The 22,865-nt window shown below is 40.0% G+C and overlaps 1 protein-coding gene across 9 annotated transcripts in view; it reads right to left on the bottom strand.

The window, feature by feature from the left end:
• Window positions 1-20,153, bottom strand: part of USP32 (ubiquitin specific peptidase 32) — a 126,171-nt gene extending 106,018 nt beyond the window's left edge. For 8 of the 9 annotated variants that reach the window (XR_012625790.1, XR_012625791.1, XR_012625792.1 and 5 more), the window contains exon 1: window positions 20,016-20,153. Coding sequence is in view for 3 of the 9 variants with exons in the window: in XM_074845647.1 (XP_074701748.1) it covers window positions 20,016-20,073 (58 nt within the window). In the remaining 6 variants the exon portion in view is untranslated. Of the gene's footprint in view, window positions 1-1,467; window positions 1,485-20,015 lie in introns of those variants that run through there. The other variant, XM_074845650.1, reaches the window with a different exon arrangement.
• Between the last annotated feature and the right edge of the window lie 2,712 nt (window positions 20,154-22,865).

The following is a 22,865-nucleotide window of genomic DNA, read 5'->3' as shown; positions in this document are numbered from 1 at the left end:
ATATGAACTCGGCTGCACAGCAGCACAGCGCTGCGCCCCTGCTGCGCCGACAGCCCCCGCCAGTTCTGGGCTGAGCCATTTCACACAACTCTAGTTCCCTCCCAGCTCCTGGCACTGCTCAGCCTGCTGACTGCAAAAGCACTTCTCAATAGGAACACAAGTACAGTCTCACCGAGTTTCACTTGTGCACTATTTTCTTGCTAGGATTAATTAAAAGAAATACAACAACCCATAGCCATGTAAAACTTCCAATTACTGTTTTAATAGAAAATTTTATTTATCCAGTAAATGCGAACTGACTATATGTAATAGGCTAGAATATAAAGTGATTTTAGTCAGTCAAGTACTTTCATAATCATAAAATTTACTGGCCATTCCTTTATGAGATTTACCTGTATTAATAGAAATTCAAGTAATTTGTAATCTGACAACCTTAACTGCAGACCATGTTAGTACTCCAGAGATATTTTATGTATCCCCTTACATCCCTAAGTGCATGAAACAAGTTACATGTTTCTAGGAGTCACAGAAGCGCAGCCACCTCTCTGGTGACAGAACCGCACAGAGCAGTACTTCTTGTGCTAAACTCTGATGTAACAAAGAGCGGTGAATTAATTCAACCTTGGGAGAGTTGCTGTTTGCAGTTTCACAGGACAGAGGGGGCCTCTACTGTAAGCAAACAGGTCTCACTGTATCGAGCAAAGACGACAAGCAGAGTGATGAAACCTCGCCTGACTACATCTTGGGAACACACAGTACTCCCAAGAGCACTGCAGGCAGCGGTATTTCCTCGAGCACCTACGACTGCCAAGCGTGTACTTCAGGCAGTGTTCAAGAACAGGAAAATCCCATATGTACATACCTACCATGAAACACAGAAGTCACTGGATTCCTACTGAAGGCGACGAGAAAGTTGGGAAGACAACTTGTCAACCAGTACTACTGGGACCTTCAGAAAGAACTGTCCATATATAATTTAATAGTAGATGATCAGTTGATACTGTTTGTCCATGTTACGTATCAACAGCAAGTTATTAGTGTTAGACACCACTTAATATTATTTTTTGCATTTTGGTCATGGAATTACAGGAAAGGTAATTACTTCCATTCCTTACCCAGGACACATTAAAATGACTGATGCTGGCCATTTAAAATCATCTGCAAAGCTTTGTAAAAATAAGTTCATTACACATTTAGATCCAGGCACATGAAAGTACTACTGAAATGAGCAGAGTATAAATCAAAAATATTATCAATGCTTACTATGAGCCTGGAAGACAAATAAAATATTTGAATACAAAATCCCAACACCGAAGTACCAATTATTCAACATAGAGATAGAACACGATGGCATGTTGGGAGGAAAAAAAACTAAGTCTCAAATTGTGAAAGTAACATTTCTAGAAGCAATACAGCTATTACTATAATAATATTAAAAATTAGAACACTCACATACTCAAACACTACCTTTTTTCTCTCAATTCCACAAGTCCTATGCAGCAAGCATCGTAGACCGTGGAGATATTTTTAATCCCACCTTTAGGCGTAAAGGTAGTTAACAGCTCTGTTTCCTACACCGACTTAAGTTCCTTCATTAAGTATATTCACTTTTTCCAAAGGCACAGTCTTACCAAACACTTTCAGGAGACACTTTCCACAAACACCTAAGAAAAGGCCATTCACAAGCAGCTTTCATTAGACATGCAAGGACAGACACTACGCTATCGGATACACTGTCACTGCATTCATAACCCGACAGTGAAAAACAGAACACGTAAGAGTTCCCAAAATGAGTTTATGGTAGTCAACATAGCAAAAAACATCACCACATCTCTCCTACTAATAATAGGTGGCACAACCTCAATATTATTGCAGAGAAAGCAACACGGTTGGAACTGCACGCCTAATTCTTTACACCTCAAGACTACAGAAGCTAACTTCTTATCGTAAGGTTCTAATTCAAAATACTAAAAACAAGTTTCAGTAGTGAAGATACTGTATCGTAATTCTTAAAATATCTCTGCCTACTTCCAAAAACCACCACTGAAACAACCGGTCTTTTCCACAAAAGGAAGAGTCGCAGACTGTCATTCTGTCTAGGTAACTTTACTAATACAAACCTCCTCACCGCTACCTTAGCTGGATGGTTTCCAATAAAGTTAGAGACAGTTTAACAGAAGAGTAGCGCTGCATCCAACTCACCAGGGAATATTCGAGCTCCAGTTTGTTTAATAAAGTTTAAATGAAACCATGCAACCTCAGCTAAAAATGTCACTGTAACTTACAGTAATTGTAACAAACCTTGAGCTCATCCAACCGCAGAGGATATTTTTGGTTTAATAGTGTTACTTAAACTTAATGCTGTTTATATGGATTTACAGCTCTACTATCTTTTTAAATTCACAGCTGTGCAGGTAATGATTTGTGTGGTGCCTTCCAAAAGATTCCCATGCTGGAAACTACCCTCTCTGCACTGCTTTCACTCCACATGTTTATCACCAAGTCACTCCGGAGTTTTCCTTTTAGAATAAAACTGTATCTGAAGCTCAAACTATGCAAGCCTAGATGCCCAACTCTTAAACCTTATTTTGCCACCCATATAAAAAACTGACCTGAATTTCAGAGGGGATCCCTGCCAGCTGTGCCACTGATATAAATGGGAGCTGCAGGGACTCTGTCTCAGAAAACATATGCTACATCTATGTAGAAGCCGTTAGATACCCACATTGGGGACAGTAGATATAACGTTCCATGTGATAAAGAAATGCAGGCAACACAGTTGAAGTTACTGCCCTCCTCATCCTTAAAACTAAGAGGGGTGTGTAAAAACAAGGTTCATTATCTGAAGCATTTACTGTCTAGTACTCAAATTCTGTAATACTTATATGTGCTCAATCAACTACTCTCAATTTTTAAGTCTGGTTTTTATAAAAATTGTAGTCCAAATAGGGTACATAAAACCATAATTTATGTATCAGAGTTTCTCTTCAAGCAGTGTACCCATTCTGTAACATTAAAGTAACATCTTTAGATGTACCTTAAGTTCTGTTTAACTAAACTAAGCTGAAGGAAATCAACCCTCACAGCTGCAAGTTTTGCAGACGCATTCTCTATTCATTTTAAAAACTTTTTTCTTTCCACAACCTTTAGCGCCAATCCCACCCCGACCTTCTTGTCTTTATCCTGGCAAGTTTTAAAATGCATTATGAGCAACGTATGGTTCAATGTACAGCACAACCTCTGCCACTTCAAGACAAAGGTCGTACTGAAAAGCACAAGACAACTTTATACAACAAACACCCGTGCAAAACTCAGCAAGCTGGGAAGCAAATACCTGGCTCAGCAAAAATTACTCTGCTGTAACAAGACTGCTAGTGAAATTTATTCAAAGTCATCATAAAAATATGACTGTATAACTAAATACACTTAATATTGATACTCTTGCTTGTTCACTTCTTGTTTTGGAGAAAAAGGATAGAAGAAAATGGTTACATCAAAGCCAATTCTTTACTAATTGAAGTACCTACATTGTATACTCTATCATACTTCATTAGAGACTAATGAATCTAAGCTAAGGTTTGTACAAATTACCTCAATGGCATGTTTTATTCAAATACTGTAAGAAAGCAGTTAAAATCTTAATTTTTGTTTTTTAATGATGCAACACTAGAAACACTATTGAAGTCAAGAACACAAGAACTGCCACGCACTACAGTCTCTGCTTGGCACCATTAACTAACTTGCACCTAAAGCAAGAACCCTCGGAGTAACTTATCTTCCCATCTTTCAGCATATGGCTGCACTCCAACGCCGTTGCAAAGAAGTTTAAAGATTTACAGATGCACTGAAGAGAAGCAACACCAAAATTTACGGGCAAGCACTGCTGCTTAAGATGCAACAGTTCATACGTGAATGTTAAGCATTATAAGAAACAAATACTCATTTTGAAGGGAGCCTGTCTAAAGGTTAAAAGAAGTGGTTAGTCAGGCTTAATGGATTTATCACAGCTTATATAACATAATTACTATATACCTTGCCTATGACATGTGCAACGAGAGTGAGCACAGCAAATGCATTTTAAATTCCTATTTAGTATTTAATAGGAAAGTCACACCAGCCACCAAAAATACCTCCCTTTACAATGCTTCTTCCCCTCCCCTTCAAAATCCAAGCACAATTATGTAAAATGCTGTGGTGATACAGAATGAGATACAAAACACAGCTTTCAAAAGCATGCAGTTGTCTGTTGCTGTAAAGGATAAAAGCACCGCATTTGAACTCTTAATACTGCCCGAGACATTCGGGCAAGAGACACTTAACCTCTCCGTGTCTTAATTGTCTCAACACTAAAAAGAATATAAAATCTACTCTACCTCAGACACGTGTTTGATAAATGATCTAAGATACTCCGTAAAAGTACTATAAGCTACTACTAAGAAGCTGCTTTAATCTGTTTAAAGGACAGAATCCCAATAGTTTAACTGAGGGTAGGTGGAGTTAATCTGCCATGTCTACTATAAACTGACAGCCAATTAACATGATATATAACAAACTGGACACAGAAACAACATGCCTATCTGTTTTCTTTCCTTTCATCTTATTAGAGAAAGTAGTGACTGAAAACAATCAGTGATTTAGCAACCTCGATTTACACCAGAATCACAAAAGTAACATGCAGATCATCACTTCCATTAGTATGAGTAGCAGTAACAGCACCAAAAAGCTGGTAAAATATGTCTCAGAAGCATAAAATATTTCACTTGGCTACATGAAAATAAATTACTTATTCTCATTTACAGGTGACCAGCAAAAAAAAAAAAAAAAGGCAAATCAAGGCAGAAGACCACAATAAGACCACAATGTATTGACAGCACCGAAGATCAAAACAGGAAACAAATTACTGCAGAAGCAGGAAAAAAAAAAAACACAGAGCAGATAAAAAGTTGACAGGTCAAGAAACTTTGAGCTCATCTGACTAAAGTATCTTACAATATATCTAGTAGGGCTGGTAGTCTTCCCCAGAACTGTAAGCATCAAAATGCCCACAATACTCTACAAACACACACAAAATCTGAATTTCCAGTGTCACTACTGGATGAAAACCAGCTTGCTATGTCAGTGCCTTAAAAAAACCCCAAACAAACCAAAACCAAACAACAAACCCCAAACCAACAAAAAAACCAAAAAAACAGCCCTGCATATCTCAACTATACAAAGTGAGCAATAATTTGCAACCATCAGCATAACATTGCATTTATTCTTTACTAAAAATAACCAAACCTGAATTTTAATAAAACGGACAATTTGATCATCCTTCAGGAAGCAAGCTAAATTTATCTACCTCAAGCTCTGCCTGACTTCCAGCTCGGGTTTTAATAATTCTAATATTTTGATTTTTAAGTGACAATTTTACAGGTTCAATACCAAACTCACAGGGCATATAATTCTCTAACCAGACAATTATCTTCCCTGTAATCACTTGCTCAATATTTCCCCCAGGAATCTTCATTCTAGTTATACATGGAAATTTTATTACTTTTTTCATTAGTCTTTATTGTGACTTAATGGCTGCGGTTATGAAGTCGTCAAGAACCAAAGCAATTACTAAAAAGCTTCAAAGAGGTAAAATGTGTAAGTGAACGTAAAGCATGTTTGGGAACAACCCCAAATAGGAAGAACAAACTGCAAAATACAATTGAGATAAATGAACCAGCTATGACTAAAAAGACAAGCTGCACACTCACCCATCCCTGCCAAAAAGGAACCCACTTGAGAATATTTTGGGGGAAAACACAGAAAAAAATCCTGCCTCCCCTAATGAAAAAATTAATCCACTCTCAAGGAACCTTTCATAACCAGAGTATCAAAAATGGCACCATTCAAATTACACAGTGCATCTCACTAAAGACTTAATGTCTTAACATGACACCAGTAACAGGAATTTAAGGATAACAGTAACATAGTTTTGGCATTTTAAAAAAAAAAAAAAATCAAGTTATTCAGTCCAGCTGTATGTTTTTCCTCCTACCTATTCTTTGTTTTTTGGCAGTAGTGGCTCATTCTGAGGATAAAGCTTTTCTTGGTTCTATCAGACCTAACCATAATGCATATCAAAGGTTTAACATCTTGTGTGCGGAGAGCAGAAGAAGATTTAGTTATTACAATAGGATTTGCCAATTTTCTGTAACATGAATACTTAGCATTTATGTGACGCTTTTAATCTTCAAAGAGCTTACTTCTCACAGTTACCATCCTCAAAAAGAATGCCATTAAGTATTATTAGCCTGTTTTATCCATCTGTAAAGTATCTCCATCAGGGCACACACTGTCACATTGCTATTTGGATTATGTTTGCTTCAAGCAAAGCTAATCAGTACAGGTTCTGTGACAACCCTTCCCATAAGACTAGTGCGGATAGGAATTGCTCCATAATAGCCCCAACAGTGAAATAATCCTCCCACCATCTGAGCACTTAAATCTTATTGGCTATATTTTATATCCTCAGGAATTAAAGGAGCCTAGTTTTATATGCTTACCAGTCCAACCCCAGAAGCCACAGCAGAAACCTGAAAGAACCTGAAAATTCAGAAACCTCTGCAGATCATCAAAACAACTTTTGCCATACATATGACCGCAAGTTTAAGTGCAATAGACTGCAACAGTAGGGAACAAAAGTAATTACTGTTATCAATTAAAGAACTGGTAAACTCGTTCTCAGTGAGTGAACACCGTGATTTCTAGCCCTGATGGCTCACGGGATGCCGCCTTTCCCGGCCACAGGCCCCTGCCAGAGCACTTCTCGCTTCTTCCGAGATGAGGTGCTGTTACTGCTCTACATACTTTGAATAAATTATTGCTGACCCTGAAGAAGAACACACTCTGCTAGCTGACCAGCACAGCCAGGCAAGGAAATGGGACAGAAAAATAAAATGAAAGGAGGCAGAGACACAAGTTTTAAGTGGTTTCAAACACAGAGCATAAGCCATCTTGCAGCAACAGCACCGAGAACCTTGAACTCCCCTCCAACAGACAGAAGCATGGACAAAAATAAATCCAGACTTAAGGAAGCCCTAGAAGTCAGCAACCTTGTCTGGGATGCCCACCTTCACCTGAACATAGTCATTGCTCATTGCCCAGCTTCTAACACCTTCATTCCACATTTTTCATTCCTTTTCCACTACTATTTTCTTCTGATGCTTCTTCACAGTTCACATAGTTTGTACGTGATTTCCTAGGATGATGGCTTTAGCTCTCAAGCTTTTCAGTATTTGGAACAGATATTTAGTCCGATTTAGATTAGAAACAAAACTGCTCTTCTGAGCTGTCCCTTCACTGAAAGTTTGGATTGTCACAGGTGAGCAGAACAGCTTCTGCTACAATTCAGAAAAGCTGTTTCCACTTTATTACCACCATGAAAACCACCTAAACATTTATGCTTAAGATAAACAAAATTACATGATATAACTCATTTCTAAGAAACAAACAACCTGTCAAAATACAAGGCAAAAGCAAATGCCAACTATGTAAATACATAAGGACATTGCTACCAAATACATTGTAATATTAGAAATATTTGATAACCTCTCTCCCAACAGAGTCAAAGATACTAAATGCAGCTATACTATGAAATGTCCTTTAATTAAAAAAATATAGACTAAGCCTGAAAGTTAAACATAATCTGCAACTTTTGTATAGGAAGGCAGTGTTTCCTATAGGCTTTAGTGAGGACTAAAAGCAAGAAGTTCAAATTTCCAATTGTTGATATAGTTTTGATCAAGTCTTTACTCAAGTGTTAGTCTCTGGCAGCTGAAAGAGCCAACTCTAGTAAAGCATAGTACTTTAATATTATGACAAGAATAATAAAAGATTCAGATGTTTATACACTGCTAAATTTTAATTTCTAAAGTTAGAAGAAAAATCTTACTCAGAAGTGTTTTGGCACAAACACATTACACACATGTATGTATACAAACAGCTGATGAACAATAAAAGGCTCTTGTATTTTGAGCCTTCCTATTCTCAACTCCTGGGGATACATTTGTCTAAAATATAAACCCTAAACTCAGATGCAAAGTGAACTATTTTAGTGTGAGGTCACAAATTTATGTCTTCTGTTACACCATTATAAACAGATGATAACAAGCTTGCTATACAATCTGTGAATGGCTGAAAAATAAAAGCAGAATCACAGATAGAGACAGTAGCCTATATAGTCAAGAAATAAAATAAAAACTAAGATGTGATTAGTTCTGGGACCCTCTTACATGTTTGGTAGAACACCAAGAACTGAATCAGATATTTTTTTTTTTTTAAACAGACAATAGCAAACAATTAGCATCACTATTTCCAAACTCCATTTCCACTGCTGCATCTCCTGTTAAGAGAATTCCACATTAACATCCGAGGACTAATATTCTGAAGAACTATCCTGAAAGACACCGTACTAGTTTTAAGCATATCTGTGCTCTATTACAAAATTTATCTCTAAATATATTCATCATTAGATGTATACTATTCCTATGGTCCTACATTCTGAAGAATGAAACCACATATTTAGATACACCGTCTAACAGCTGTATGGGAAAACCACCTTCCAGTAATTTTACTGCCACTGACCAGTTTAGATTGATGTGATGACTCAAATTTCAGAGTTTCATATAAACACACTGCCCACTGTTTCACAGAAGGGAAGCATAGAAACAGAAAAGGTATTAGAACGACTTAACACCAAGAGCTACAATGCCCTGAACAGCGTCAGCAGTTGGAATCTCTCCCTGAATCCCTGAAGAGACTCACAAGATGTCCCCAAGGACATTACAGTCTCTACCAGAAGCACTACATTTACATAATAAATTATGAACATTTTGTATGAAGAGATATTTAACAAATATTTTATATCCTGCTTTTTAACCTCGATTCTTCCGCAGGTATTTCGCCAGTGTTCTATATTAGCATTAGTGTGTATTATGGTGCCTTCCTCCTCTAACCTATCTACATTGCAATCTGCTCATTATTTAAAGAACAAGATTAGTTCACACAAGACATTTACACAGCTATTCTTTAAGCAAGGTGATTAGAAGGCAACACTGAATTGCAGGTAACACAAAAAAAGGGGGGAATTTGTTAGTGGCAAAAAGATCAATTATAATTCTTTAGGAAAAGAAAAATCATGTTGTTAGCTGCAAGATTGGAAAACAGGGACCAAAAAGTTCTTATATTACTTTTCCACTGATAACAACCTTCGTTAACATCCTCACAGAATGCAGAGCAGGCTATATGGACTGCACTAACTGCTGCTGCAGATTTTTCTTAAAGCAACGCTGCTTCAGCTACGTGAAGTGCAAATCCACTTTTCTAATTTTTAAACTAAAATCCAGGATTTAACTGTATCCCATTGTTAGGGGAAACGTAAAAACCTTCTTTACAAGACTAGGAAATTTCCAGTGCAGAGTAAGATTTTGTTTCTGGATAACACCTAACAACTAGAAACATGGATTGAAAGGAAGTGCTTCTTCAGCCCAAAATAGATTCATGATGCCATATTCAAGTTCATATTTAGAACAAATTTAATCTGCAAATCTGAAGTTCTCATAATTACTATCCCAATACTTTCAGTTCTTTTTCTCTGCATCCACTGACATATTAAATCTGGCACTTCCTGTTCTGCTTAGGTTTCTGAGTTTCTTCCACATTTTTTTCATTCAACATCTCAGAATTTTAAAAGAACAAATTTTCCAAACTAATGCAGTTGACATAGCGCTTAGGGATATGGTGTAGTTGGGAACTGTCAATGTCAGGTTAATGGTTGGACTGGATGATCTTCAAGGTCTTTTCCAACCTAGATGATTCTGTGATTCAGTAAAATTGATCATTTAAAACAGCTGTCAAAAAATCCAGTTAAATCAGTCTTCATTTGTAGACTTCCACTAAGACAGCAGCATATACCTGTTAAAGTATTTCAGTTCATGACTTGCTGCCAAAGCAGTCTGCCACAGGACAAAACCTGAGCATTTCCATTATCACTATAAATTAAAATAAGGAATATCATTTCAAAACACAAAAGAAATGAAAGTATACATTCTATATTAAATACTTCACATGAAATTAAATTGTATGAGCGGATGACAACTGAAAGACCAGTTAACAAAAAGATAGATATAATGTGAGTAAAAACCACAGCTTGTGAGAAAGAATTCAAAATTGGTTTAATTTTTAAAGGCAAGGACTACAGTTTTATACAAAATGCAATTAGCTCTTATTTTGGCCCGGTGACATTGCCTCTCATAACTTCTGGGTCCAATTCAGATTCTAAATGAAGCGGAACAGCTTCAAAGGATTAGGACATTTTAAAAAAATAAATAAATGTTATACTAGACGCTGAAAAGTGTAGCTTCGTCTTCCCTTTGCAGTTGCTGGTTAGAAGCATGTACAGCACCCTGAGGCCTCACCCCAGACCCGTTCTACAGGGCCTTTCTCTGCCGCTCACGACAGGAACCAGCAGCGAACCTGACCAGAAGAGAAATCAATCCCTTTCTAAGGTACAGAATGTCTTGTTGACTGTTTAAAACCATTCTAAAAGTCAAAATTGAAGCGTACGGCAACGTGCAACCCCAGATGATATTTCTGCCCATCTTCTCAGTTTGCCCAAGGTTACCCGTTTCGGAGTATGGGACCGTCCTGTTACTTTTAACAGCATCCTTGTCTCAGAAACTCTGGCTGGTTTGCTGTGAATTTGCATTCCACCTTAATGCACTGGTGAACACATTAACCTATGCAGCTTACTGATACCATTCCAGAAAAGAGATCGTTATTTTGCCCCAAATACACCACAGTGAGTTGCCAGCCTCATCAGCACAGTTCCACGTGATAGGAGAGGCGTTATGTGCTGTGACAGGCTAAAAGGAGAAGGGAGGGGAGGATTTAAACACCCTAGAGATCACGACATGTCACTTGATATGCCAAGTCACCCTACCTGAGATAGCTAATCACTTTAGTGGAGGTAATGATTCAGATAAACTGCTTCAGTGCTTTCACCATTTTTACATGAAGCAACATACACAGTGGGAGATAAACCCTGGTCATTACAAACTGCCTTGATTATTGTTTGTCTTTTCTCAAGCCTATCCTATCTTGCCTCAAAACCAAATAAAGGCCTTGTTGCAAATGTTAGCATATTTTTAAAAGAAAGTAATTTGGTAAAACTATTAGAGAAGTGCTTTTCTTGGTTAAATAATCTATCGCCTAGAACTCAGCCACGTGTCAGTACTACACTAAAATAATGAAGGAATTCTTTTTTATTGTCATTATAATGAACCACTTAATGGTCTACACAGAAAAATGGTGTGATTGATTATAACTTGCATCAGTTTTTAAACAGATTTGCTGAACCACTACAAAACTATATGTAGACAAAGATCAATATTCAAACCAAGATCTGAACCCAGCTTATACCTATCGAGAACCAAAAATCCAGAACTTTTACACCAGTGTAATAAAACCACAGTTAAAAGAGATGTACTTTTTCCAAACATGTCCCCACCTATGACTACAGCAACTCTGCTCAATTGTAAACACAAGCTCATAAAAAAACCCCACTTCTCAGAGGTGTTAAATTCATTACATAAAAAAGAAATGCTAAGTATTATTACACAACTAAGCTGAAAACACTAAAGCTATACAGTCATCACTACCAAAAGTAAAATGTCCCTGAAGAAATCATAAAAGAGAATGTACATTAGGATTTTGCCACTCTTTAGGCAAGCAGGGTATTTTTCTTTCAGTAAGTGCTAGCAATAATACAGTATTCAAAGTTTTGTGAATTAGACCATTTCAAACTCTTAGGCAGAATCTACCTTAATGGATTTTTCTTCTACATTCATCTTTGCCCAAAGGCGTCATTGTCTCATTACGTAAATGATCTTTTCATATGAAAATTAAATGTTAGAAATGCTTTTTGTAGTTCTTCAATACTGCACATATCACATGGACATTCACAGTAATTCAGACTAAGTATAATTTAAGGAAAAAGCAACTGCTTCAAGCAATATAACAAATTAAGAAATAACTTGGTTTTAAAATACTTAAAAATTGAAAGTCTTACTTAGAATTAACCTCCAGAACTTTCTTTCCTATACGGCAACTTAAACTAGGAAGTCATCAGTTTTACTATGAATAATATCAAAGACTAGACTGTAAAATGCAGTTCTGAAAACACACATGCAGAACTTGGAGACCCGCACATATACCTTCAGCACACTTTCCATCTCATCGGATGTTCCCTGTAGAACCCAGCTAGCAGTCAACGCCCAACTGGAGCTCACCTACAGTTCAAATCAAATGCTGTGTGCTCCTGAGTAGCCTCCACTGAACACCAAGTCCCATACGTTATTCAAAATAATTCTGTGAGTTACCACCAAGCAGTTCAGTACTGCTAGCTCCCTAGGGTGCAGTAACAAAGCGGATAGCAAACACCACGCTCATGACAAAGGCAAAGGCTGATCAGTCAAGGACAGGCAGAAAAACTCTCACTACTTCTACTCATTAAGAACACCAATTTACTATCCTTCAAGGACAGATAGAAAAACTCTTAACGCTTCTTCTACTCATTAAGAACACAACTTCGCTTCGCAGGTGTCCATAAGTACCCAACTCTAAGGTTTTGTGGCGAGACACCAAACATTTCTTGGTGCACTCCCAGGCCCTCAGTCAGCAGCAGTAAAACAAGACCACAGCTCCCAAACCAAGGAGGAACCCAGCACCTACCTGGCCCAGCAGGACTCAAGTGGATGCACAGCTCCCCACTGAGCAAATCTTTAAAATTAATATACTGTTAAATAACCCAGGAGGCCCTAAAAAGCACAACTGAGTAGGCTCTGGTTTACAAAAATCCTTGAAATAACTTAGTCAGTGGACAGAAATAATTCTGGTATTTGAAAATGCAACACTTGTTCTACCTCTCCTCCAGTTCTCTTCTGTATGCTCACTGTATTTTGAATTTCTTCTTGAACCAAAAAAGAGCAGGATCATTGTAAAAATAAGTAGTAGCTAAGTCATTCAGATGCCATGATAAGAGCTCAAGGACATACAACTTATCAGACCTACCTGGCACTCCCCATATACCCAATTATTTAGAACAAATGTACGAATTCACAACCTAACCAAAAATATACTCAATTTTCAGAAGATATTGTCATTTTTAAAATGACTGACAGCTGTAACATCTGATTTTTTCAAAAACAAAAATCATAATCAGTCCTATCACAAAGCAGCAGTTGTACAATAACCTTAATTTATGAAATTAAATAGACATATCATGCCTCGCCTAATCACATTAGTTGCTAATGCTATGTTCTCTTTTATTCTCACAAAGCTTGTCATCCCTTCACAGGCCTATTTTTTGAATGTGATTTCATTTTTTTGAGTACTGAAGAACTGAATGCCTTGCTTATTTTATGAAATGAGACAGTAGGCTGGCTTCCCTTTCAGCACAAGTAAGGGGGTGAGGGTTGCTTTACTCATTTCTCCCATAGTGCCAGCAGCCAGAAAGCCTGATACTGTTACAGGTCAAGTACAACAGGACTCAAGTCGCCTCCTCTTTTTTTTTTTTTTTTTTTCTTCTTTCACATTTCATTAGAGATGCTTCATATCATTTTGGAAAGCTTCCTAGCTTCTATTTTTGTCTTATTTTATTTTTTCTGTAGGACACTGTCAGGTACATTTAGGACCCCAATGTTATACTTCACAAACACGAGGCTTTACAAAATTCAAGATGAACAGAAATATTTCATAGAATCTATCAGGTTGGAAAGTATCTCAGGAAGTCACCTAGTTCAACCTTGAACTTGAAACTGGGTCAGCACTGAACTCAAACCAGCTTGTGGAGTGCTTTGTCCAGGCAGGTCTTGTAAACCTCTAAGGATGAAAGTTCAAAACTTTCTCTGGGTGTGTGTATTTTTAAAAAACATAACAAAAAAAGGGCCTGCTCTTACAGGAGTAAAAACTAGAAACTGATTAGAAAGGGGTGACCATGAAAATAACTGATTTCACTGATTACAACACAAGAAATAAAGCAGAACAAGCAACAGATGAGCTATGAGATATATAGGCATATAATCTATAAAACAAATAAATATTTTGAGTACTCAATTTTAGTCTACATCAATATAAGAAAATATATTACATATGTAATTGCCTGATAGTGTACTTTTAGCTTACATCAAGATGTTTAACACTCAAAATGAGGATTTGTTCAGCTTATCCTTTAACTTCCAGCCACCACGGCTGGAATGATATTATCTACTTACGCTCATTTGGCAGCTTTCCTGACTGCTTTGATTTGAATCTCTAGTAACATGCCGACAGGACAGAAATGCATCTAATATTATGAGACTACTATTATTTAGAGACACGATTCACTGGTTCAAGTAAGAAACCAGAGGACAACATTTACTGAATCATATTTCAAGGTTTTGAGGGCTTTTTGCTTTAAGATCTTCCAACTGTTTCTTGTTTATGAAATGCCTACATTCTTAAATCCTCTTTTATGAGACTTACACCACTGTGTGCACATCCAACTTTTGAACGCTTACTCACCAAGTACAGCTGGACTTAGGAACCATCTAAGAATTACTAAAAACCTACTAAAAGGTATGCGATCAGCTCCCTCAGAACCACAGCACTCACAGAAGCCTAAGCAGAAGGCAACCTTTTCCTCTAATTCATGAGTTTTCAACTGGTATTTCGTAAAGAACTTCTAAAGACCACAAAATGCATCTCAGGAAAGGAAACTTGCTGTTAGTTGACATAAGTTCACTACACAAATGTTCCTCATTTCCAATAGGAAATAACGGGCAGTTATAAGTAAGAAGAGGTTGAAAACTACTGAGTACACTTCTCTAAACTTGAAACCTTAAGAAGAGAAAGTGGTCACTGCAACTTCGCAGATGAAGAATTACAGATAAATAACCTCTCTTCTAATAGTAGCCTCTGTTCATCAGTTCATGGAAATTTAAGTCGAACTCCCCAAGTCACTTGTGCATTGTAGCACATGTTCAGCAGGGACTACTGAGGTATCCTCCCCAAACGAGCATCAGAACTGAATGCCAAAGTTGTGAAATAATTACTGCTCTGTGAATTTGAGCAGCTCCTCACAGCTCTACAGATTTATAAACAGGAAGTGTGAAGCTATGCATTCGTACCTGCTTTAATCATATGACAGAGCCCTAAAGCCATCAAATACTGGCTGACATAACAAGTCTCACTGTATAACCTAGACTGTCTCAACAGTGGATCCGATTCATTCTGATAGCTGGGGGGGGAAAAAAAAAAAAAAAAAAAAAAGGCTGAGAGAGATCTAGGCATTTTCATCACATGCATCTGAAAACTCCAAGCTCCTTAAACGGAAGGACACAGGTTTATACCCCTAGAAAACAGAAAACAACATATCCTGAAGAACATTCTCCTACCTATAGTGTTCAAGCACTGTTTTTCAGATATGAGAGAAAAGAAGGTAGAACAATTGCTTTCATGGGATAGAGAAAGAAGAGAATAAACCACTAAAATGGTTCCCTAATCATTTTTCCTAAAAACACATCTGGGATTTTAAAAGTTAATTTCATAGTCTGGAGTAATAAAAAGTAGTCTTCTATGGGCTCAAGGACTGAGTCCATGGATTTTGTCACCAGGTTGAGATCAAGACAATCTCAAATGGATGATTATATATTTGCACAAGTTTTCCATCATCCTTTTCTCAGATTTATTACATTTGTATGCTTGAGGATGTTAATGATCAGACACCAGATATATATGCCTCGATTTAAATAAAACAAATGTAGCTATTTTTCAAATTCATTCAAGACACAGAAGGTCATTAGCAAGATTTATCCCCTGCCCATCAGATAACATTAGTCATTATTGGAAAGCATGCTAACTAACCTTTTTGGGGATTAAAGCAGGTTTTCATTGCTTTGACAGGCTTGTTGTTCTCCAATTGGTGGCATCTTTGAGTTAGACAAACAGGAAAGAAAACTATCTTCAAAAACTACAATTTCGTGACCTCACCAGAGGCAAATCCTGTGAAATCGATATACCTGCAAGCTTCGCCTCAATATTAGCTGGCATTTCAATTGCAGGTGCATTTTTGAAAGACGCCACTATTTTTGTTCTTTCTTTTTGCTCTTTTTCCTCAGAGATCATTGTGCACAAAACACAATGAAACGGATCTATCAGCAGCCAGTCATTTCTCCAAACAGTACACTCACTGACCACACTGACGACGTGGCAGTTCCCCCTTCTTCCACCCCAGCACACAAGCAACAAAAATTTTACCTTGCTTTAAGCTGAAGAAAACCCCATCTTCCTCTCTCTGGCACAAATTTGACAGATCCATGATTATTCACTGACATTTCTTTTGTTTAAGGGGTTACCTGACTGAATATTTAGCATACATAAGCTGAAAATGGCCTGAGTTAGCATGACCTGCTCTAAGTAGCATTCACAGGAACTTTGACTATAGATTCTGTAATCTCATAATTTTCAAGTACCTTCATAAATTTACGCTCAGTCTGTGATTATATTCTGAAAGTTACTTAAGCGGAACACATTAACAGTCACTGGAAGATACAGTCCTTAGAGATCTGAAATAAATTGGCCATCAATACAACATAGTCATCTCTTTCCTGGGGAATCCTTACTAAAATATTCTATACACAACACAGCACAGTGCAGGAGTTAATACGACAGTAATAGAAAGTTCTTCCTTTTATAAAATTTTATTGGCCCAAAGACAGCCCTTTAAGGAACCGGGTGTCAAGGCTGCCAGCAGAACAAGTAAAGGATAAGGCAGACTAGAGCGCTACATCCTTGGCATAAGGCAAGGCCTAACACTGGGCAAATCTCAGGAGGAGCGAGCAGGCAGATGGCCTGATGAACAGCACGGCAGTAGAGGGGTCGGAAATCAGAGGCAGGCGTTGGAAAAGGCACCAAACCAAAAAGGGATACTGACTGGCCTAAGGAAGCCTGCCCAACGTGCAGCACTGCTCTAGGAAGAAAACTGCTGTTGGAGCTTAGGGCTAAGAAAAAAAAGCAACAAACTCAAGAGCCACGTTACTAACGTATGCTATCACAAATTTAGTTTGATAAAATAACCAATAATCTTATGCCCAGTTTGGAATAAACCATTTCTTTTACTTCACCTATAATGACCTGTCCATGAATTCCAGCTCCTTACAAAGAAGTCACCCTCAGAAGGAGGTCTGCAGGGTCAGGAAGAACTCTCACCCCAGGTTCAGGACCCACACCTTTTCCACAGCAACAGGCAAAGCAGCGCCTCTGGCTACTATAAATAAGATGACCATAATTCAGCAGTATTCATAACAAGAGATGTCTAAAATAGCATCCCTTACTTTTCACTCCCAAACTGTGCAACTGGGCACAGATTTTACAGGGCATGAGGGAAAAAGGGCGACTGACAAGATTCAGTGTGACCTGCACTGTGGACACAAGACAACTTCATCACGTCCGTCCACATGGCCACGTCATCCACAGCGCAGTCAGATGTCTCTGCCAGTGAGCAGAAAAAAAAATAATAATTGCAGTACTATCTCATGCTCAAGGGTGAAAAAGGCCATTAACACCAGACTGCTCTCACATTTTCATCTCCTCAAATAGAAGTTACATTTTAGCTACAGTTATTTATATTGTGAGCCTTTAACCACAAAAACTCTCCTCACCTTCACAACCTTTGGTTACTCCCAAAATGGAACCGCAATAAATAAAATTGCAGCCATGCACAGCCTAAAAGTCAGCCTTATTTTCTGAAGCTTACAGAACCAGCAGCACTCACTGCATTTTTCCAGATATTCTGAACAACTGAAATTAAAATTAGCGTCTCAAAAATACGCTGACAACATTTGGAATGATCGCTACTTCTACAGGTATAGTTCACCACCATTGATTACATACAGAGAATTCACAGTTGAAGAATTTGTATAATATTACCTAATATAAAACTTTCTCAGCATTTAACGACCAGGACACAATGTTAGAGAAGGCAGATCTAATTGGACATAAGTGTATTTGGCTTTCTTTTTTTAATGTTTATCCATTATCACTGTTTGTGTCCACAGAAATGCCACAAGTTCCAGCACGGTTCTGTGTAAGTAAGAATGGCCTAACAAATAATGTTTTGATAACTAGCCTGTTTTATACATACAATGATTCACTGGTTAAGTAAACAACATAGTTATTTAGCAAAACATCAATTTATATTAGAGAGCCTAAAACAACCTTTCTGTTCTCCTACAGAAAAACAGTATTAAATGCCTCACACGGATAGAATAACATCAAAGAAAAATATTACATTCATTGTGCAAGAAATAATTTTAAATAACTTCTAAAAAATCGAACTTATTTTCATGTCAAGTAAACTTTTAATTATGAAACATCCAGATCAACTTCCTAGATTTGGAAGCAGTATATGAGTTTAAATCTAACTTTAAAATTCAAAACATTTGGTTCTTCTGAATTATGAACTTTAGAATATGCATCTTGACCAAATGAATGTATTTTCCACCAAAGAGCTTATTTCAAACACTACCTGTTATATTCAACTTCAGGCCTCTAACAAGGTACATTTGTAACTCCAGCTCTTCTAAAAATACATACACCAATGCTTCTAAAGACCTCCTATACTTTCACTACAAGTAAAATTCTTCAAGGCTGTTATGTTTAAAATCTGTAACGAAAGGGAGTTTGAATCATGCGTTTGTTTCTTCTGCTTGACAGTATGTTGCTTCATTTCCTATTTGACATGGCATCCCTCAGAGGCTCCACCATAAAAAAAAAAAAATTTAATAAAAATCCCATTTCACCTTAATGTGGTTCTCCTTCAATTAACACTCAATGTTCCCTCCCAGTTCTCCCTTATCAATCATGAGGTGCTTCTCAGATGTAAGTAGAAATAAAAAGGGCAGCCATGTATTGGTCTGAGCTTACGAATTTTATCAATGCTTTAAATATCAAACAGGTGAACTGCTTTAACTGCACTACATCACATGAATGCATAATAGAGCAACAATTATAAAAAACTATCCTCCCTGCAAACCATTTACTGCTGGAAATTACTGTCCCTCTTTGTCCTTGGACTTGGATATCAGTTCTAGAGCAAGGTAGCTGACAGGGTGTAGCTTGCCTGTCGCCTTGGAGCCCTGCAGCTGCAAGTATTCAGCATTTAGCTTGTTTATGTCTTCCCTTCGCTAGTTCCTCTTTAAATTCTCCAGGAGAAATCTAGAAATGGACTAAAACAGCAACATATATCACAAACCACATCCATCTTTCAAGCCAGAGATGTATAATCTATATAATCTATAATCTAAACTCAAACCGTGCTCCTTGTCACGGGCAAGAGCAAGTAAACATGAGGAGCCGGTGGGTACGAGAGAGCCGGGAGGTGACTGCGCGGGGAGCGGAGCAGCGCGGCAGGTCCCGGCACCTCGGGACAGCAGCATTTCCCAGCGCCGTCTTCAAGGGGAGCTGGGAGAGCCGGGAAGCCACGGGGACAGGCAAGGCCGAGGGCTGCGAGACAGCAGGAGGGTCTGGCGGCATCAGCGCCCGCCGGGTGCCTCTGCCCCTCCCGCCCTCCCCGCCCGGCTGCGGGACGGCACCGCCGAGGGCCACCGGCGGCTGCTGCCAAGGCGTGGGGGCGGCGGGGAGAGGAGATCCTCCCCGCGGCTGCTGCCCAGGCCCTATTATTAACACAGGGGAGATAAATAAATAAATAAATAAATAAATTGGGGGGGGGGGGGAAGGAGAGGAAGGGGGCGGGGAAGGAGCCTGAGGTAGAGGAACGGCGCAAGTGCCTCCGCGCCGGGGTCTGTCATGGTGGTGCGAGGAGCCACCAGCCGCCGCCTCGCCGCGCCGCCCGCTGACAGGGGCAGAGCGGGGCCCCCGCCCGCAGCCGCCCCGCAGGCCCGCCGCGCCGTTCACCCCCCCCCTTCCCCTCATCCTCCCGCACTCACCCCTTCGCAGGGCCTCGTCGTAGCTGAGGAAGCCGATGCGGGACTCCTTGGCGCCCATGATGCCCCTCAGTCCATGGCCTCCCCCGCCGGCCGGCGCGGCGCCGCTAGCGACTGGGGAGCGCAGGGCGGGGGGGGGAGGCGGGGCGGGCCGGGGCGACCGGGGGGAGGAGGCGGCCGCACGCCCTCCCCACCGCCGCCTCCATGGCGGGTCACGTGAGGAGGCCCGCCCGCCGCGTCACGTGACGGGGGAGGGCTGCTCCGGGCCGGCCCCGCCGCGCGCGCTTTTCTCCCCCGGCGCCTCCTAACGGAGGGCGCGCGCGCGCGTCTCCCGCCCCAGGGGAGCACCCCGCGTCACGTGACGCGGCAGCGCCCGCTTCCCGCCAACGGCGCCGGCGCGCGGCTCCCGCCGTCCCTCAGATGGTACCGGGGGAGGGGGCGGCCGCCCCCGGCCCGGCCAGCCCCCCCGGGCCCGACCACCCGCCGCGCTTCCCTGCGGTGGCGAGGGCTCGACAAATCCCGGCTGGGGCCGTGCAGCGGGGCCGGCGTCTGGGGCCCTGTCTGAGCGGTGTCGCGTGCCCCAGAGGGTACAGAGAGGGAGGGCCTGTGAGGAAGAGAGCTCTCCCCGTGGCACACGCGCTTCAAAATTTGGCACTTGCGAAACACTTTTCCGTAGGTGCGCACACATGCGCGGAGGGAAAGGCGCAAGGTTGCGGTGCAACGGCGACCCGGAAAAAACGGCTTTTTCTTCTACGGCAGAGCGAGGGTCGCGGCCCGGGGTCTGCGCCCCGTGCCTCGGCCCTTCCCGCCCCCCTCATACCTCACAGGGGAGAGCGGTTCTCCTCAGAAAGGCGTCTAAGGAAAAGTACTGCAAGGAGGGGATGACAGTAGGAAGTTCCTCTTCCATTAAAATGTCTTTTCACTGTCTGAAACAGAGACACGAACTGAATTGTAAAAGGATGAAAAATACCTCTGTCCTTTGCTGTTCTTCAGCACATAAGCTTTTAGTATTCAGGCCAATACTTATACAAAATGGGAGGATTTCCCAAATGGCTTTGTTACAACATTAAGCCTCGTAACATACCCTGGGTCACTCCCGAGCAGAAAAGACGGAGTTTGAAAGAAAACATTGATTTCCAAGGGCAGCTCATTCCAAGGATTGTTCCTGCACAGAAACAAAGCCTGTGAAAACACCAGTTTCAAGTCATTCCCCAGGTTACGGTTTCCGTACGGAATGATCTTACCACATCAGAGCTGGAGAAAAGGTCAAGCCGAAGTTACTTTCTTGCTGATGTAAGTTCACACGTAGGTATTTTTATAGCAAACATTCCAAACAAATTTCATATCTGATACGCAAAGCCGGGAATGCTGCTTACAGAGAAGCGAGCTTGAAGGCCGAATTTCTCCTCGTGTAACACTACTCAAGTGCAAAGACACTACAAATGAATTAAGCTTTGTAAAGCCTCCTTACATTTTTTCCTGCTATCATCTGAATTGTTTATTATCTTAGATTTGTGACAAAGAATATAATTATTACACTCAAGAATAAAATCTACCACAAAGGTCTTTTTGCCTCTGTGGAATATAGACTGTGGGGGTATGGAGGGGAGCTTAAGTGCTTTTTAAAAATTTAAATGAAGTTGTTGGAAACCTACTTCACCCACCAGCCACTTGTTACATACTTGCCTTTTAAAGAGGATATAAGCTCCCTTATATCCTCTTACTCCTATGCTACCTTTACATAACTCTTTTCAACGTAGTCCCTTACCCAAGCAGCTTTCAATTATAAACTCTTTAAAATATTTGAGACAATTAATTCAACAAACAAATGTGTGGCAATACATCAACCAAAAGCATACACTGGCAATATTAGAAAGAGCTGGAGAAGTCTGTTTTATCTTGTGATTAAATGAAGTATTGCAACCCCTAATCATGGCATTTCTTGTGCCATGCTCTGTTTGTGAGGGATCACTTTAAGTATTAACTTGCAGCTGAGGAGACATGGCTTAATTCTTGACTTCACTGTGGTATTCCTGCGTGACCTTATGTCTAGTAATAATCTTTTAATGTTTTGGTTGCTCCTCTGAATTACAAAGATAACAATACACAGAGTCCCGTTTTGCTTGGAACAAGCTGCACTGGGATACAGCCAGACCCAAACTGGCAGAGCAGTTACAGAAAGCAATTAGATCAGGAACCAACTACAATGTGTTGTAAGACAGCCTCACACCAATTTCTTCTAGTTTTCATGCCGATTTCTCCATGACTATTCATCCTTGCCTCACCTCCCTCAAGTCTTTTACTTTCAGTAGGTTACATTATTAAAAGGCAACAACAAAACCCCAAGTAACAAGGCACACTGCAGAGCTGACGTAACACTCCCAGGCCTGTTTCATCTAGACACACAGGAGTGAAGGAACCTGCCAGGACAATTCCCGTCGATGCTATTGCAACCACCACAGTTTAACTGCTGTCCTGCATCTACTCAATTCCATGTTGCAACAGGGATGAATTACCAACATCCTTTTCTGTGTATTTCCAGAAACCCATCTCTTTTCAGCTTTCAAAAAAAGCACAACAAATTAAGCTCTTTTAGTTGCCCCTCTCTAAAGAAATACATCACTCCATCAATTCTTAGCAGACTCCCTCTATGCCAGATGACTTTTTCTAGCATAGATAACCAGACTTTTATTCCATTTTTCAGCTGAGGCCTCACCAGCACTTTGCAAAACTACTCCATTTTTATCTGTTATGTCTTGACAGAACCTCTACTTGTAGCATACACAAACCCTGTTCTCAGGCAGCAGACATTATTAGGCAGTACAGGGTTTTTAATGACTGGTTCACTTGCTA

This window comes from Strix aluco, chromosome 19 (genome assembly GCF_031877795.1).
Source record: "Strix aluco isolate bStrAlu1 chromosome 19, bStrAlu1.hap1, whole genome shotgun sequence".
Classification (NCBI taxonomy): domain Eukaryota; kingdom Metazoa; phylum Chordata; class Aves; order Strigiformes; family Strigidae; genus Strix; species Strix aluco.
The sequence above is the reverse complement of the archived record's forward strand: the minus strand, read 5'-3'. Positions and strand labels throughout refer to the sequence as shown.